Below are 17,300 nucleotides of genomic sequence, written 5' to 3'. Positions count from 1 at the left end.
GGATATGATATTTTGGGCTGTAGACCTAGTTCTTTGGATTACCGGTGTATGTGATTCCAGGATCTGCAGTCGTTCATTGTGGCTGCTGCTAAGTCCTGTACGATTCTAATTGTAACTCCAACATATTTGAATTTTTTTTCCTTGTTTTCTACAGAGATTTTGAAAATTTGGCAATAATATTCTCATGTGTTTTCCACAAAGGATCTCTTTGAGGTGTGATCGGTGGGTTTCTTCTTTCTACTTTCCCCTCATATTCTATTCCTCCTGGACAAATTTCTAGGTTTATTCCTTGCATTATTGTGTCAAGGTTCTTTTTTTTATTACAGTTTTCAGGTAGTCTAGTTATTTTATTTTCTTCTTCTTGATCCATTCTCCAGATCTGTTGTTTTTCTTATGTTTCACATTCCATTTTATTTTTTCATTTTTTACATTGTTTTGTTATTCCTTGGTCTCTCATAGCTTCACTCATCCCCCCTTACCCAATTCTAGTTTTCAAGGAGTTATTTTTGTCTTTGAGACACTGTAGCTCTTTTTTTAATTGGTTAAATTTTCTTTTCATATCTTATTGTTTTTCTTGGATGGTTTTTATTTTCTTTCTTAATTTTTCCTTAATGTTTCTCCTCTGATTTTTCAATTCTTTCTTGAATTCTTCTATAAATTCTTTCTGGACACTGGTTATTCCCCAGCCTGGAGTCCTTCTTCTGATCTTCTGAGGACCCCTGCTCTGTCCCAAGTCCTCTCGATCTTTCACCTGTAGCTCAGTCTGAAGAGCTTGACATTTACTGCCTACTCTGCCACTTTCCCAGAATCCTCCTCCAGATTTTTTTTTAAATTCTGAATTTAAAACAAAATAAAATGCACATTTTCATACACAAAGTAAAAACAGAAAAATGGGACTTGCTCATACAACTGTGAATCTCTATGACCCACAGGTTCCTCTGAGTTCTTACACACGGTCTCAGATCAAATGTGTCCCTCCGATGCCAGCCTGCTCACGGGCAACCCTGCCTGGCCAGGCCTTCTGGTCATTCTTTGCTTGGCATTTTAAAAAATGCCTCACCAGGCCTCTGAGCTTCGTTTTCTTCTGCCTCTGCTACTTCCGACCTCCTTCCTGCTAAAAGGGGGTCTAGAACACGGGGTGGGGAGCGGGGGAAGACAAAGGCCCTTGCAACCAACAAGCAGAGTTAAGGCCAAGATGCGCTCGCTCTGGTGCGAACAACCAGTGACTGCTGCATCCTATGGCCCGAGGGCCTGACTTCTCCAGCAGGAGAGAGTCTCGAGCTTCACAGAGGATGCAACCACAAAGAAAAGGACTCCTCTCTGCAGAGATGGCGCAGCTGCGTCACTTAGAAGGACACCTTCCGAGAGGGCTGGAGCCCCGTCAGGCAGAAGAAATACAGCAAGCGCTAAATGGGCCAGAAAAATGAGGAAAATGGTGTGCTTTAACTCGATGTATCAACAACAGTGCAGACTCTAAAATGTAGGAAAATGCTATTACCAAAAAAACCAGGGATTACGAGAAGACTTAAATTCTGAAGCTGCTGCTACTGGTAGCCAAGTATTCTTTTTCAGTCAATAATTAATTATCAAAGACCTGGAGCTAGACCAGATCTCAGTGGCCATGTATTCCAAGGTCTCGCTTTCGATCACTAACCCTCTGTGAAGCGCTGGAGTGCTGAGATGCAAAGAGAGGCGTCGTTGATCTCTGCTCTCCAAAATGCAAAGAGAAGCATCATTGGTCTCTGCTCTCCAAGAGCTCACAATCTAACGGGAAAAGAACATGCCAACAAGCCACCTGTGACAGGTTAATAATGAAAGCAGGAAGGCCTTGGGAAGGGGGCCTGTGGGTGGGGTCCAGAAGGTGGGGAGGGGGAGGGAGAGCGTGGCAGGCACGGAGACCCAGAGTGAGGCTCTACAAGTCATGAGTGACGGGCCGGGATTCCAACCCAGCAGAGCTGAGCTCCCAATCCAGAGCTTTTCTGCTAGATCACGATGACCTTGGGACCCCCTAAGGACATTCTAAACAGGAGCTTGGCCAACGGCTGGGGTCTTCCGGGCAACACACAGAAAGACTCTTCTATTGCCGAAGGAGTGAGCAGGAGATAAGTTCAGGTTTCTTACTTTATTTTTCAAAGAAATTAAACAAGAACTGACAACATTTTTTAAAAAGCCTAAAGAAGAGAAAGCTAAAGCTAAAAATTATTTTTTAAAAAGGGGAGGGGGATGAAGCCTGAGACCAATATGGTGGAAAAAATGGAAGACGCTGACATAGCTTTCTGGTGTAAAATTACAGATTGCTAAGAATTCTTTATGCAAAATTCTATCTTTGCAGAACACTTAAATATTTTTTCTAGGCCTTTTAAAAAATGTACAAGATTCATTATCTGCTATCCCAGCTACAATCTGCTATGGGTATATCAAGTCCTCCAAGCTGGGAAAAACTGAACAGAAGAGTAAACTGAGGCCCAAAGCCTAAGTCCTGGCTGGCAAGCAGCAGCGTCAGAAATGAAAATCAGTATTTCTCTCCCCACTCCAAGCTGACCTTTCAAGTACAGAATGTTTTTCCACCTCATCAAGTCGCTGGGTTATAAACACATCATTCCAATGACTTGGCCTTTATAGAAAATATTTGTGGGTTTTTTTTTTTCTGATAATTTATGATTCCCAAGAGAATGAATCCCTGTACTTAACCTTTTTTGTTTCTTAGCAGACCCTCTCAACTTCCCCTCTTCCCTTGATTCTTACAGCAGTCTCCATGCTTTCCTCTCTCCTAAAACACAGTTCTAACTAGATCGCTTAAGAATCATCAATGGCTCCCTATTGCTCTCACTCTTTCGCTTAGCACTGAAAACTCTTAACCCTCCAGTTCCAGCTGGACTTCCAAACTGGATTCATCTCCCTTTCCTTCAGGCCTTGATGTTCATCCTCCCATTGTGAGCTGGCACAGTCTATTCTGTGTGCCCAGTGTGCCCTCCTATACACCCCGCACCTCTGCCTCCTGGATTCCCTGCTTCCTTCAAGGCTCAGTTTGAAGGCCCCTGCCATGGAGAGCCTTCCTGACGCCCCTAGCCATTAGTCCTCTTTTCTCTCCTCAGACTATTTTCTATTTGTCTCTCCCATTACCAGAAGAACATTAGCTCCTTGAGCAATTTGGAACGATCCCCAAAGGGCTGTCAAACTGTGCCTTGCCTCTGATCCAGCAGTGTCTCTACTGGGTCTGTGTCCCAAAGAGATCTTAAAGGAGGAAAAGGGACCCACGTGTGCAAAAATGTTTGTGGCAGCCCCTGGTGTAATGGCAAGAAACCGGAAACTGAGTGGATGCCCAGCAGTGGGAGACTGGCTGAATAAGTGATGGGATATGGATATTATGGAATATTATTGTTCTGTAAAAAACGATCAGCAGGAGGATTTCAGGGAGGCCTGGAGAGATTTACATGAACTGATGCTGAGGGAAATGAGCAGGACCAGGAGAACATTATACACAGCAAAAGAAGATTATGTGATAGTCAACCATGAAGGACTTGGCTCTTTTCAACAATAAGGTGATTCAGACCAGTTCCAACAGACTGATGATGGAGAGGGCCAACTGTACCCAGAGAGCACTATGGGGACTGAATGGAGATCACAACACAGCATTTTCACTTTTTTTGTTACTGTTTGCTTGCCTTTTGTTTTCTTTCTCCTTTTTCCCCCCTTTCTGATCTGATTTTTCTTGGGCAGCAAGAGAATTGTGGAAATGCATAGAGAAGAATTGCACATGGATTGCCTGCTATCTGGAGGGGAGGAAGGGAAGGAGAAAAAAACATTTGGAGCACAAGGTTTTGCAAGGGTGAATGTTGAAAACTATCTATGTGTGTGCTTTGAAATAAAAAGCTTTAAAAGAAAGAATGCCAGCTCCCTGACGGCAGGGGTTCCCTTCTCCCCGGCGGTGTTCGCTGCCTCACCTGACCAGGTGCCACGCTTCCGAGCACCCGGCTGCCTCCCAGAGTCCAGCTTAACCCCCAAAGATAAAGCTTTATTATCAGTAGGACAAACATCCCCAAAGGACCTCCCAGCGAGTCTGGCGTCACTGGCCAACGCACAAGACAGGGCAGCTCCAACTGACCAGCTGAGAGCTGGGCTTCTCAGCATGTATAGTATTCACAATGAAGGACTTGTGCTTCCGGGGCATTGTGAATACTATACATGCTGAGAAGCCCAGCTCTCAGCATGTATAGTATTCACAATGCCCCGGTCAGCATGTATAGTATTCACAATGCCCCGGAAGCACAAGTCCTTCATACATTACTAGATAATCTTCTAAAACAACCGCTCACCTGGAGACCAACATTCTGGCCCCGACCCTCTCCAAGCCAAATTCAACGAGCAGGTGTCCTATTGAGAGGGCCACAGTTTACCCCCTAAGTGGGCCAAGGGATGCACCAGAGCGTCTGCTCTGCTGCCAGAATCTCAGAAAGTCAAGGAGGAGAAGGAAGAAGAGGAGGAAAGGAACAAGCATTTATTAAGTACCTCCCATGTGCCAGATACTATGCTAAAGGCAGAAAGAATAAGAGCAGAAGGAGATCCAAACTCAGAATGTGATGGTGAACAGAGTAAAGTCCCTCCTACTTCTCATCAGAAGGAACTCAAAACTTATACCGCAGACTGGTTTTAAGGAAACAGCCCTCATCTACTTGGATGACTGTATAAATCTTTGTTCCTCTCCACAAAAACCTGCTAATCTGTTCATTCACCTGAACAAAGCCTAAAGGGCTGGTCCACGTACTCCCAATGGTTGCCAGCTCTGGACCAGAGCCATTAGACCGTAAATGCAACCTTTTCCTCCACTCATTTTGCCTCCAGCTCAAATGTTATTCAGCTTTAATTCGAACAGGACACTCATTTCTCTTTCCACTTTGATATTTCCCAAATGTCTCCTGAAATGCATCTTCCATCACATTCTCAGGGCTCCTCCTCCTGGGTAAATCTCTGTGTGTTCAGTATATTTCTAACATTATGGCTCAATTCTTTCTATTCGCTTTCTTCTCCTTTTTTCTGGTCTTGGAAGTTCTCTTCCTCGAACCGCGGGCAGGGGAGAAACCCAGTGACCCGGGAATCCGAAATCCTGGCTTGGATTCCCCCTGTGCTGCTCTCTACCTCCATGCTCTTCCTTTCTCTCTGGAAAAATGAGGATATCAGACTAGACTATCTTTAGCTACTGCCCCTGTGCAGAGCTAAACTGCCGAGCAACATCCAATCCTTACGGTTCTAAATTAGAGGAAATTTTTCCTCTTAGAATTTGCCACTTTTCTTTCCCAATCGTTTCCACCAAAAGCTGGAAGTCCTTGCTTGCACCCCTTGAGATAACGCCCCAGGTTACCTCAAAATCACCGCCTCCCTCCTCTGCCAAGCATTATCTCGGGGACAAGCTCACTGGCTTAGAACCAGAACAGATCCCAGGAGAGCCACGGCCAGCTCCCCAACTCATGCGGCAGGGAGCGCCAAGCAGATTTGAGATTTTCATATTCCATTTCTTGGAAGAAACACTTCACTTTTGTGTACTAAGCATGTCACCAGAATTTAAAATGTGAGTGTAAGGTGTGTATGTGTGGGGGAGATAATGAAAGATGCACAACCAATCACATCTTCTCTCCTTAAGTATTTTAAAGAGATTTTCCTCCATTAAAATCAAATCAACTACCTTCCGACTAATTTTCTACTCTGTCATTTTTCAATGTCAACTGAAAAAAGTTTCTGTCAATTTTTCTATCCTTTCAAGGCACTAAAGTCAGATAATAAGTTGGGGTGCATTATATAAAATGCAAAGGCTAAATAAAACAGAAGCACTTTCCCCCCAAACCATTAGTTCAAGGAGATTGTAAATAGCAGAGGGGCTCTGGCTGGCTGTCAAATCAAAGAGCTAAAGTGATTCCCAGAGTCCCGAGTTGACTGGGACAGCATCCCCTCCGCAGCATCCAAGTCTGATGGTGAAGCACAAGATATTTTTTACAGCTCCAATCTCCCATTTTATTGATGGGGAAATGAATCCTGATGGGGGAAGGCCTGCAAATAGCCTGTGAACCGTGTAGCTAGACAATGGCCTCGTTGAGACGAAATCCTAGGCCTCGGTCTCCGGGTACACTGACCATCCCACTGGCCGCTACCCGGTCTCCTGACCCGAGTGTCGTTCTGTAAATGGAGCGTGGAATTACAGTGGGTTTCCTGATAAATAGCAGGGTTGTTAGTCATCGGATGCTAATTACGTTTGAAAACTTTCCCACCAAAAGATTGGCCCGAAAGTGGTTCCTCTTGTCCATCTTTCCTACTGAATGCTGGTCCAAGGCTGGCTTTACCTGGAGCGAGGGGAAATTTCTGTCCTCGGAGACTAGTTCCATGCTGAAGATATTTCAATCTTTCTTTCCACAGCACCTTTCTGTGATCAGTATTTTTAGCTCATTGTTTTCTATTTTGGCAGCTTAGAAACTGCAGTATGTAATTTGACCTCCAGCTTCATATTTCTTCTTAAAAGTGAATACAATGTCCTGTTTATAATAATAAAATCACTAGTTGGCAGGTCCACACCAAATGGAAAAAAAGAGAAAGCAATTGGAAAATTTAGAGCCAGCAGTTTTAAGTGCCAAGTTTCACATGTGTAATGGTCCAGGGGAGGTCACTGGGCTCCCTTTTTTATTAAGCAAATGGTGAAGAAATAGATATCCACCAGTCTTTCCAGGTCAGACTATAGAAACCATCTCCACTCCACAATAAGGTTTATGGCTCTCCAGAAAAGTGACGTGATCCAATTTTCCACTGTAATACTAACAATAGGAGACAGGCAAAAAGCAGCCTTGCTTTAGGAGGCCGGGGCTTTTCTTCTACCTCCAATATTTCGGCTTTCTTAGTCCGCTGTGATCTGGTTTTCCTGGCTTTGACTTCCCATCCCAATTTAGCCATAAAGGAAACAGAAAGATATGAATACAATTGGAAACATTTGGAACATGTTTCACAAATCACTTTGGGGTTTCTCTGGTTCTCGGTGAAACCCCTCTAAATAGTCTCCTTGGTGACGGCTCCTTTCCGGCCCCCCAGAAGTCAGGGCCACGGGATGGATGCAGCTTTTCTTTACCTCCGGTGCTCTGCTGCAGACCTGCAAACGGGGAAGGCCAACGGAAGAGCGGAGCCGAGGGAGCCCGAAAAACGGTGCTCACGCGAGGAGCCACAGAGCCGCGAGAGAATGCCCCGGAGATTTCACACCAAGCTCAGTGCTCAAAAATTGCTAACCAACCACTTTTCTCTTCAAAATAAACACCTTTTTTCTTCTCAACTTCAGTTTGCAAAATATCGCCCCAATTCCACTGGACAAAAAAGCTGGAATTTTACTGACATAATTGGATTATGAGGTTTAAAGATTGATGGAACTTTTCTGTTCCAAATATAATTGTTCAAATACCAAACCCAAACTAGCTGCATAAAGAGCTGCTCTTACCTAACCTGGGCCAGAGTAATAGGCCAGGGCTTCCAGGGGACGTAACCCAGGGTAAAGAGTCAGAAGGCTACTGGGAAAGTCAAGAACCCTCGATTCCCATCCCAGCTCTTAGGGAAGCTCAAGGTCCGCCCTGGGGGGACCACGGGCAGGGTCTGTCAAAGGAAGAAGCTTAGTACGATGGTTCCAGAGGACATTGTCTCCTTCGGATTGACAGAACCCACCTCCCAGGCTCTCTCTTCCTTCGCCACTAAGAACTAAGAACCTCTAGCTTGATGTCCTCCAGATCAACGAACTGAAGCTGGGGCTTAGGAAGACATATTATTATTAGGAAGAAAATAAATTAATGGAGAGTCAGAAAATCACAAAAGCTTGCGATAACATAAACAGTAATTAGTTCTCCGGAGCAGGGGATGGAGGCAAAAAAGCCACAAGATACAAAGAAAATCCAGAAATCATTTCCCTGAGGCAGCCAGCAGACGGAGCACACGTTTAAGCGGGCCCAGGATCCTTAGATTCAGTTCCTGCGCCTTGTTAGGGATGTCCGGGCGTGGGACCCAGGCTGGCCTGGAGAAGGACCAGAGCTCTCTTCCCACCCGGAGACTTTAGATGCCGAGCTTTGGGGGGAGAGCGTGAAGAGAAGGGCAGTAAACGGGCCCAACCCGCAAATAGGCGATCAGCCTTGGGAGAGATTGGGGCCACCCTTTCCACGCAGAGCCACAACACAGGCCCAAGGTGGGCCCTTCCACCAGGGGGAAGCCGCTCACCATCCCACAAACACCCAGCGGGGGCAGAGCCTGGGGCCTGCATCACAAGCAAAAGCCAGGGAGAAGAGGGCAAAGGGGCTGCTCCCCCATCAACCAGCACGGTCACGAGGACATAAGGACAAGCAGCGGGGGGAGCAGATGAGCAGAGCCAGCCAAGAAAGCGCACTTTTAATCTGCCCCAAGGTAACCACCCAGCTTTCCTTCCAACTTCAGGAGAGTCACATGAAGAGAAAGTTTTCCATATTTACCTGCAAACCAACCAACCCCCTCTTCCCCCTCCTCACCCCCCCACCCCCCGCCTCCCCAGAGCAGCAGGGCAGGGATCAGGCAGATGGGGGAGGGAGAGAAAACGGGATCTGCTTTATCCCACTGGCGGCTATATTTGTAATCTTCCCTTCTAGGAGGACTAGAATTAGACAGTCTTTAGATAATTACGTGTTCTGCCCAAATCCACTTTCAAATAAACAATTAACAACTTAAAGAGACTACAGAAATGCAGACAGGCTTCCAGCACTCGGGGCCCTGGGGTCCCCGCAGACCCTGGGAACTAGAGACCCAGAGCTGCACCCCCATTCCCCCCGGCAGACTCTGCCCCAGCCTGAGGCAAGGCTCGGGTCCCCCAGTCTAAAGGGCCACTGGAGACTCCTCGGATCTTTGGGAAGAGAATTGCACTGAGAGGCCCAGCTCAGGCCCCTCCTCTGACCGATCGCCCGTCGAGTCTTCCTGCCCTCTTTCCTTCCTTTCTTCCTTCCTTCCACAGGTTCACCTTTAAGCCTGTGAGGCTCCAGGAGGGCGGAGGCCTGTCCCTGTGAACGCTATTCCTCTCCCTGGTCCTCAGAGGGCGACCGGCACCAGTTGAATGGGGGCCCAGGCCCTTGTTCTCCTCCTTCGAAGCTTCCCCCAGGGACCGAGAGATCAAGATCCCAATGTCCTCACTGGTGGCTGACGACCAAAACCGCTGCTTTTCAGGCCTGGTGGCTCTCTCGTGAACAATTAACATCGTGCCTGTCCCATGGCCCCCGGGAGGGGGTGCCATGGGTATCATTCTCCCCACTTTGCAGATGAGGAAACTGAGCTCCCGTGGCTGCTCAGCCTCTGCTCCCCCGTCACTCAGCACTCATAAGGCTTAGTTTCCAAAGGGCAATGAGAGGACCAGGGGAAAGGGAAGAGGTCCCTGTGACCAAAAGTCTCCCTGCACCCCTGGAGAGCCCCCGAGGAGACCAGGCCCTGACCCCAGGAACCCCGCCATCCCTGCATCTGGGGGCGATCCCCCAAGTCACAGAGCCTGGACCTTTGCCCAAGGCTGCCTTCTTTTGGAAACGGCTGCTAGGCACCCTGGCCTTCGTCCAGTCAGGGCCGTGCCCCACGGGGCTCGGTTGGCGCATGCCGTGCCCCCGAATAGGCTCCAGCGGCGCAGGCACGAGTCTGCACAGGGCCTGGCACAGACGGTCCCTGCCAACCGACCGGCTGATGGCACCAGGCGCAGACACCCGAGGGGTTCCGTGAGCAGGCCTGGCAAAGTGCCCTCGGACGGGGAGGGCCTGGAGGCCGGAGGCTCCTTCCTTCATGCTGGGCCGGACGCCCAGAACTGACACCATGTCAGGTCTGTCTTCTCCCCTCCTACTTCCAGGGCAGTCTGCAATTTCTCGACCCAAACCTGGCCTTATCCCTTTGCCTCCCAAACCACCAGCACACCCCATCCCTGCGCCATCAGCAGTCGCCGTGCCTGAGTGCTGAAGGGCACTTCAGTCCAGCCCATTCCTCAGGCTTCGCCTGCTCAGGTACCTTTCCCTCTGTAGCTCCCCCACTTGCTGGCTCCATCTGATGAACCCCTTTTTTTATTAGACTGAAGGTGCCTTTAGAGCAGGTCTGTGTCTGCTGGTCTCTGGTCCCTCCCGGCCTTCCTTCCCTGCCCGCCTCCGCCCCGGATGCAGAGGCCCCAAGCTAAGCCGGTGACCGCCATCCAGCCCACTGTCCCAGCCAGCCTCAGTCTTCCTCCCTGACGAGGGGACTTGGGGACCGCTGCACCACAACAAGGTTGCTCTCCATTACCGACACTGAAAGGCTGGGGACTGTTTCCCTCTCCCAAGCCCTTTTCCTATTCGGTTTTAGCTTCATTGTGCCTAAATTTAGGGCCTCCGGGGTGAAAGCTGGAGGAAGCTTCTCCTCAAGATGAGCAAACAGGCCGGGGAGGGGGGGGTGCTGCTGCCCGAGGTCCCACCAGTCACCAAAGGCAGGGCCAGGATTTGAAATCCCAGGCTCCTGTCCCCTCCAGCAGCTTTGCCTGTGTTCTTCCCGAATGCTTCCGGGCCTAACGAATGTCTTCTGGCTAAGGGGGGCAGCGCCATCGCCCCCTCTCCCAGAAGGAGGCACCTTCCTCCGGGTCGCCCAGACCCCTCCTGGGCCTTCTGATAAGACTATTTACTGGGGGTGGGTTTCTGGAGCTTCTTTTCAGGATAGCTGCAGAGTAACGGTATTCGGGGGGTTTCCCCTTGCCATTTTTGGGGGAGACAAGGCTATTAAAGGAACTTAACCTGCCCCACGGAAACATTTCAGGCTGTCAACGGTCCAAGGATTGTTCCTGCTGGCAGTCTCGGCAACGATCCCTCCAATGAATCACAGGAGGACTTTGTTTCCAAGATAATTGTGTAATTTCTTCGTTCTTGCAAAGGAAAATTGTGGCAGCCGATTAGCCCAGGATGGGGTAGGGAGAGAGCGATTCTGGGACTCCCACCGGCAGCTCCTGCATCTGCGGGTCACTTCCCTTACCTGGATTTAACCTGTCCCAGTGTGAAAGCGCGGCTTTGCAAACAAAAACAAAGCGGCCAAAAATTAAATGTTTGTTATCTTTTATGTGGGGGAGAAATCATTCAAGAAGCACTTATTAAGCACCTCCTGTGCTCCAGGCTCTGGGCTTAGGCCTGGGGATACAAAAAGAGGCGAAAGAGCTTCCCTGTCCTTTAGGAGCTGACAGGCAAACACTGGTGCTCCAGGCAGCTCCCCATGGGACAAACGGGAACCATCGGCAGGTGGAGGCCCGGGTCACGGGGCATCTGCTAAGGGGGGGGGGCTTTAGCTGCAACCCCAAGGGGGCCAGGAAGGTCAGCAGTCAGAGGGCAGGAGGGAGACCCAGACCGAGGGCCTTGTCCATCCAACGCCAGAAGAGAGCGCGGAGAGGAGGAAGGGGGGTAGAGTGCCCAGGGGATGGAGGGCTCCAAATGCCGGGCACACAGGGAAAGAGCAAACAGGGGCTGCAGGGTCCCCCATTTCCTATTTGGGAAGAGAAACTAGGAAGGAGACTGGGAGGAGGACCAGAGGGCCAGGGTCCCCGCAGTGCTCCGAGGGGCGAGCAGGGTGTCTGAAGGCCCGGGGCCCAGGAACCTCTCTCAGACGCGTGATAAGCGGTGCTTGGAAGCCCAGCTGGAATCTCCCGTCTAACCTGCCGAGGGGATCGGCGGAGCTCACCTGGAAGCCAGGGCGGGCTCAGGACCGCGGGGCTCGGGGGTGAACTCGCGACCCCTGACCCTCCCCCGAGGGAGCCCGCCTCTCCCCCCCAAGAGTGACCTCAGAGGGGCGGGAGGAGAGGGGGAGAGCTCGTTTCCTCCCTCAGCCCTCAGAGCTCCTGAGACGGGGGCACCTGAGCGCAAGGTCAGTGTCTCCTCCCCGGCTCGGGGCGTTGGGCCACAGTCCCGAGAGCATCGCCCTGGCTTCCTGCTTGGAGCCCTCCTCTCTCTCCCCTAGATGACTCCCAGGCCGGGATAAGCACAAGCAGTCGGAGGTAACCGGACAACGAGCCAGGATTCACACGGGCTCCGGCAATCTGAGGCAACAATGGGGGCGGGGAGGGAGGGAAGCCCGTGGGGGGGGGGGGAGAGGGAGAGGCCAGGCGGGGGGGGCAGAGGGCTGTGCCAGGGGCTCCTCGAGCTTTTCCCCGCCATGATGCGAAAGATGACAGCCGTCCCCAGTGTCCCCAAACACGGCCGCCTTCCTCAGACACTCTGACACGCTGTTCCCGCCGACGCCACGAGCCCTGGGATAGGCCCCCATTTTTTATTTTCCTGAGTGCTGTTTGTACCCCCGGCCCCGGCCGCACACATGGCGCTGCTCTCGCCTGGATGCAGACTCCTGGGCTGATGAGATTTCAGTTTACCAGAAGCTGAAACGGGTTTTTAAAGAGGTTCTCATTAGGGGAGGGGCGAAATACCGAGCAGCGGCAGAAGCAGCGCCGGGACCAGTCAGGGCAGCCTGGCCCCCAGCCCTTCCTGACTCCGCGGGCCACGGATCCCACCTGTCGACCCCCGCCGACACAGGGCCCGGCCGAGCCCTCCACGGCGCCAAAGTCAAAATGGCTCCGGGACCCTCTGAGCAGGGCAAGGCCCCTGGCAGGAACGGGGAAAGTGGAGAGAGAAGTCTCACTCATCTCCTTTCTCAGGGCTCCCTGGGCCTCCCCCCTCCACCTCTCTTGGAACCTCACCCTCTCACAGGGGCCGAACCATCGTCTCTACGGCTCCTTCCCCGAGAGTTCCAGCCCCCACCGTCACCAGGGCTCATCCCCACCAGACCCCCACGGCCGCCTCTGCGCCGGGCCTGAGGATCTTTCCCAGCACCAGCTCCTCTGCCAGACCTCCCTCCTCTCCTGGAGGGAACCCCCCGTTTTATTTTCCAGACTCGTGCCCCCCCACGTCCTACCACTTGTAGGCCCAGGAAATCCCTTGCCCCCATGCCCTGTCTCTGCTCACATGCCCTGCTCACCCCCAGATACCACTGGCTGCCTCCAGCCTCCCCGTGCTCCCTCCCCAGTGCATCTCGGGACAGCTGACAACACAGGCAGCTCTGACCCCATCATTCCCCGGGGACTATTGCCTCTGGCATCCAACAGACTCCTCCGATCCTTCCAGCTCTTTACAACTAGGATCCAAATAAAGCTGAAAAAGCTCTATTATAAATTAATTTCTGAATAAAAAGCTTTAATAATAATAAAAAAGAAGTGAAAGGCAAATGAACTAAAAGGCTGGGCAGCTTGGAAATGCTCTGAGAGCCATCTGCACCCAGAGAGAGCTGGGAACTGAGCATGAGTCACAACATAGCATTCTCCCTCTCCTTGCTGTTGTTTGCTTGTTTTTTGTTTTTTTCTGATTTTTTTTCCTTTCTGATCTGATTTTTCTTGCACAGCAAGAGAACTGTACAAATATGTTGACATATGTTGGATTTAACATATTTTAACATGTTTAACATATATTGGATCACTTATCATCTAGGAGACAGGGTGGGGGGAAGGAGGGGAAAATCTGAAACACAAGGCTATGCAAGGGTCAATAGTGAAAAATTATCCATGTATATTTTTTGAAAATAAAAAGCTTTAATAAAAAAGGGAAAAAATTAATTTCTGTTCTACATACTACAGAATAAACTGGGTCCTCTTACTGTTTCTCACACATGACACTCCATTTTCCAGGCTTAACAGTGCCTGAGACACAGTAAGTGCTTAATAAGTGCTAGCTGACTAATTCCTCTTTACTCTCTTCCCAGAATTCCTTCCTTCCTCACCTCTGCCTCTTAGAAACCCTTCTATCCAATAAAACTCGGCTCCATCAGAAATCTTTGTGAACTTCCTTGAGAGTCACAGCTGCCAGTGTCCTCCTTCTACAATCACTCTGACTCTATATTTTCTAAATACTCCTTCATCTACATCTTGTTTTCCCCAAGTGGAAGAGAAGCTCCTACCCCAAGCGGAACAGGGACACCCTCCCTCTCTCTCTCTCTCTCTCTCTCTCTCTCTCTTCTCTTCTCTTCTCTTCTCTTCTCTTCTCTTCTTCTCTTCTCTTCTCTTCTCTTCTCTTCTCTTCTCTTCTTCTCTTCTCTTCTCTTCTCTTCTCTCTCTCTCTCTCTCTCTCTCTCTCTCTCTCTCTCTCTCTCTCTCTCTCTCTCTCTCTCTCTCTCTCTCTCTGCCCCCAAAGCCTAGCACAGCACCTAATACAGAAAAGACACTTAAGGAGCACCTGCTGACTGACTGATTCTTGACACTGAGACTGTCCTGGGAATTGGGGGCCATTTGGCCACGGGACCTCACCAGCCCATCTTGGTGAGCAATGGCAGCCAGGTCCAATATGGACCAAAGTGTTCACAGCAGCACTTCTGTGGGGGCAAAGAAGTGGAACCGAAAGGAGACAAATGAGAGACAAAGGAAAATGCAAGAGAACGTCCCTGGAACAAGAAAGTCTGAGAACCATGGAAGATCTGCATGAGGTGACACACAGCGAAGTGAGCAGGACCAAGAGAACTCACAGACACAACGACTACACTAATGTGGCTGCAGACAACCCGCAACAACCAAACTCAGTTCCACAGAACAATCAAACCCAGCCCTCGACAAAGAGAGGCAAACGACTGCCAAGGGTAGGGAGCCGCATTGCATCATGGGCTTTTCTTTTTTAATTAGTTGTGTTTCTTTGTTACAAAGGATGAATTCAGACTGAGGGAGGAGATGAGATAATATCCAGAAATAGCTTTGAAATAAAAATAAAAAGTCTCAATACAACTTATCACAAAAGGAAAAAGAAAGCAGTAGAAACTAGTGATGATCCCTATTTTGAGCCGTTCATTTTCACCCTCTGAAAAGGTGCAAATTCTCAGGCCAGAGCAGGGTGCCATGGGAGAACAAGCCTGGAGGAGATGACCAGAAGGTCAAAGCCACAATTCTGCCCTGACCGCCTCCTAGCTGGGTGACTCTGGGCAAGTTCCTTCACCTAAAATTTCTGCCTTGATTTCTTAAACGGATTTAAAATAATGCAAATTAAGGTAATTATGCTGCTGTGCCCCATCTCCCTGAGTGACTATAAAGGTGAAATAATCCGATGGTGATAAAGATTACTTTTCTAGACGAGAGATAAGGAAGCATCTCCTTTCCACGCTGAACTACCACAGCTCTGACGTGCCCAGGCCCCAGCGGGGACAAGCAGCTTCTACCAAGTGGGGGAGGCTTCCTGCCCTTAGAGAAGCCAGGACCAGACTAGGGGCTCACAGGGAAGGACTTCTGGTGGAGTGGCGCTCGGCCATTCATGAATCCACCCCTTAAGCCAGTCTCTGTTGGGAGGAGCCCACCTCGCTCGCTCTTTTAAAGGATTTCTCTTCTCTAAAGAAATCCACACAGGCCAAAAACCAGGACGATTCCTAAGAGACAGAGGAAGAAGGAGAAGCAGGAATGAGCACAGGAGTTTTTCCCTTCTCCATTCAATGATGGACACGGAGAGTTCACGGCACAATGTGTTCCCTAAGGTAAGACAGGGAGTCTGCGAGTCCAGAAGCTCTCTCATACATCAAGACTTGAGGATAAAAGCTGACAATGGCATTGGACTGTTTCAGAAGTTTCTTGGTTCTAACCATCCCCAAATGGGGCCCAAAATGAGTGCCAGCACTGAAACCAAATTAGGAGGAGAAATATCAAAAAAGTAATTCCATCCCACAATGAAGAAACATCTTCAAAGAAGACATCATTATAAAAACACCACAGAAGTATTTTCCCGTCCATTCCAGACCTCACAGTGACGCTCGGAGAAGAGGCTCCAAGCATGAATCCTTGAATCCCGGCTCGGCCACGGAGAGGTCCCCCGAAAGGGGAGCTTCCAGCCCCAGCCCAGGGTAATAACCCCTTCCTTACTCTAGCCGTTTCAAAGCAAGGCCACAGACATTATCTCCGTGGATCCGCCCAAGAAACCTGGCAGCCAAGCCCGGCAGATAGGATTGCCTCCCACCCAACCGGATTTCTTTTGTTTTTTTAATAGGTAAATGAAAGGAAACTCAGAGGACTATGATCTCATTGGAGCCCGACTTCTAGGTCCCAGAATGCAGCAGCTCTCGCTGCAAAGCAATCCCCCTAATTGGGAGGAAAGGAAACCCAAGGTCCATCTATCTGTAATAGATACTCCCTGAACTGAACTGAATTAGGGTGGGATTGGGGAGAGAGGAGAGAGAAGGGGCTGGGGGCAGAGAGGAAACAATCATCACACAGAAAAGGAAAATCCTGAGAGCTTACCTTAAATCTCTTCTCTTGCTGAGCTCTTCAGGTGGGATGGCCCAAGGCAGGGACTGCGGGAGACATCCCAGAACTTCTGGGGAAAAATCAGCGAAATCCACCCCGTACTCCATCAGGATCCCCTCCGTTTCGGGTTCAATCTCGCCAGCCTGGCCCAGGCTCTTCGCCAGATGCCTATGGACAGGACACAGGGGAAACACGAGTGGTCAGTAAGCCACAGAGCCTCCATCCTCCCCGTCTCACTGTGGACTAGGTCTGGCCGTTCTCCCCAGAGCCTAGGCCACCAAAGGTCTGGCCCTCACCCACACGACCCAGAGCCCGTGCATAGCCCGACTCTAAGAGGCGGGTTTCCGGGGCTGAGTGGGACCAGAGAGGGAGCACCTCCCCAGAGGAGCCTGAGCTCCAGGAAGGGGAAGGGTGCGAAATCACAGAGCGGAGAATCAGAAATCACACCACCTGCCTCTCGACAGAAGACTCTTTCCTCTTCTCCCTTCGAGGGCCGGAGATAGCAACCTGGGTCCGTGAACTTTGGTTTAAAAGGACACTTTTCTAATGTATCTGGCCTCCTTTGTATCCTAGTGGTTTTTTATTATATATTTTAAAATATTCTTTTGACATGGATGAGCAGAACCAAGAGAACACCGTACACGGCAACAACAAGGTTACGTGATGATCGATGGGATGGGGGCGGCTCTTCTCAGCAACGCGGTGGTTCAGGGCCATTTCATTAGACTTGGGATGGAGAGAGCCGAAGAGAGAGACTGTGGGGACTGAGTGGAGATCAGCTGTTTGTTGTTAGTTGTTTGCTTGTGTTTTTTCTTTCTTGTGGTGTTTCCCCTTTGGTCTGATTTTTCTTACACAGCACGATGACCATGGAAATGTGTTGAGCAAAACTGCACGTTTAACATATATAGGACTGCTTGCAGTTTGGGGAAGGGGGGAGGCAGGAGAGAGGAAGAAAATGATGAAAACTATCTTTGTATGAATTTGGAAAAATAAACTACTATTAAAAAACAACATCACTTTTTTGAGGAGAGAA

The 17,300-nt window shown here is 49.8% G+C and overlaps 1 protein-coding gene across 1 annotated transcript in view; it reads right to left on the bottom strand.

Moving 5' to 3' along the window:
• Positions 1-17,300, bottom strand: part of DIS3L2 (DIS3 like 3'-5' exoribonuclease 2) — a 289,396-nt gene that overhangs the window by 100,179 nt on the left and 171,917 nt on the right. The window contains exon 10 of the mRNA XM_051999603.1: positions 16,262-16,435. Coding sequence (XP_051855563.1) covers positions 16,262-16,435 — 174 coding nt within the window. The remainder of the gene's footprint in view (positions 1-16,261; positions 16,436-17,300) is intronic.

Source organism: Antechinus flavipes, chromosome 4 (assembly GCF_016432865.1).
Source record: "Antechinus flavipes isolate AdamAnt ecotype Samford, QLD, Australia chromosome 4, AdamAnt_v2, whole genome shotgun sequence".
Lineage (NCBI taxonomy): Eukaryota > Metazoa > Chordata > Mammalia > Dasyuromorphia > Dasyuridae > Antechinus > Antechinus flavipes.
This window is presented reverse-complemented; position numbering and strand designations above follow the sequence as displayed.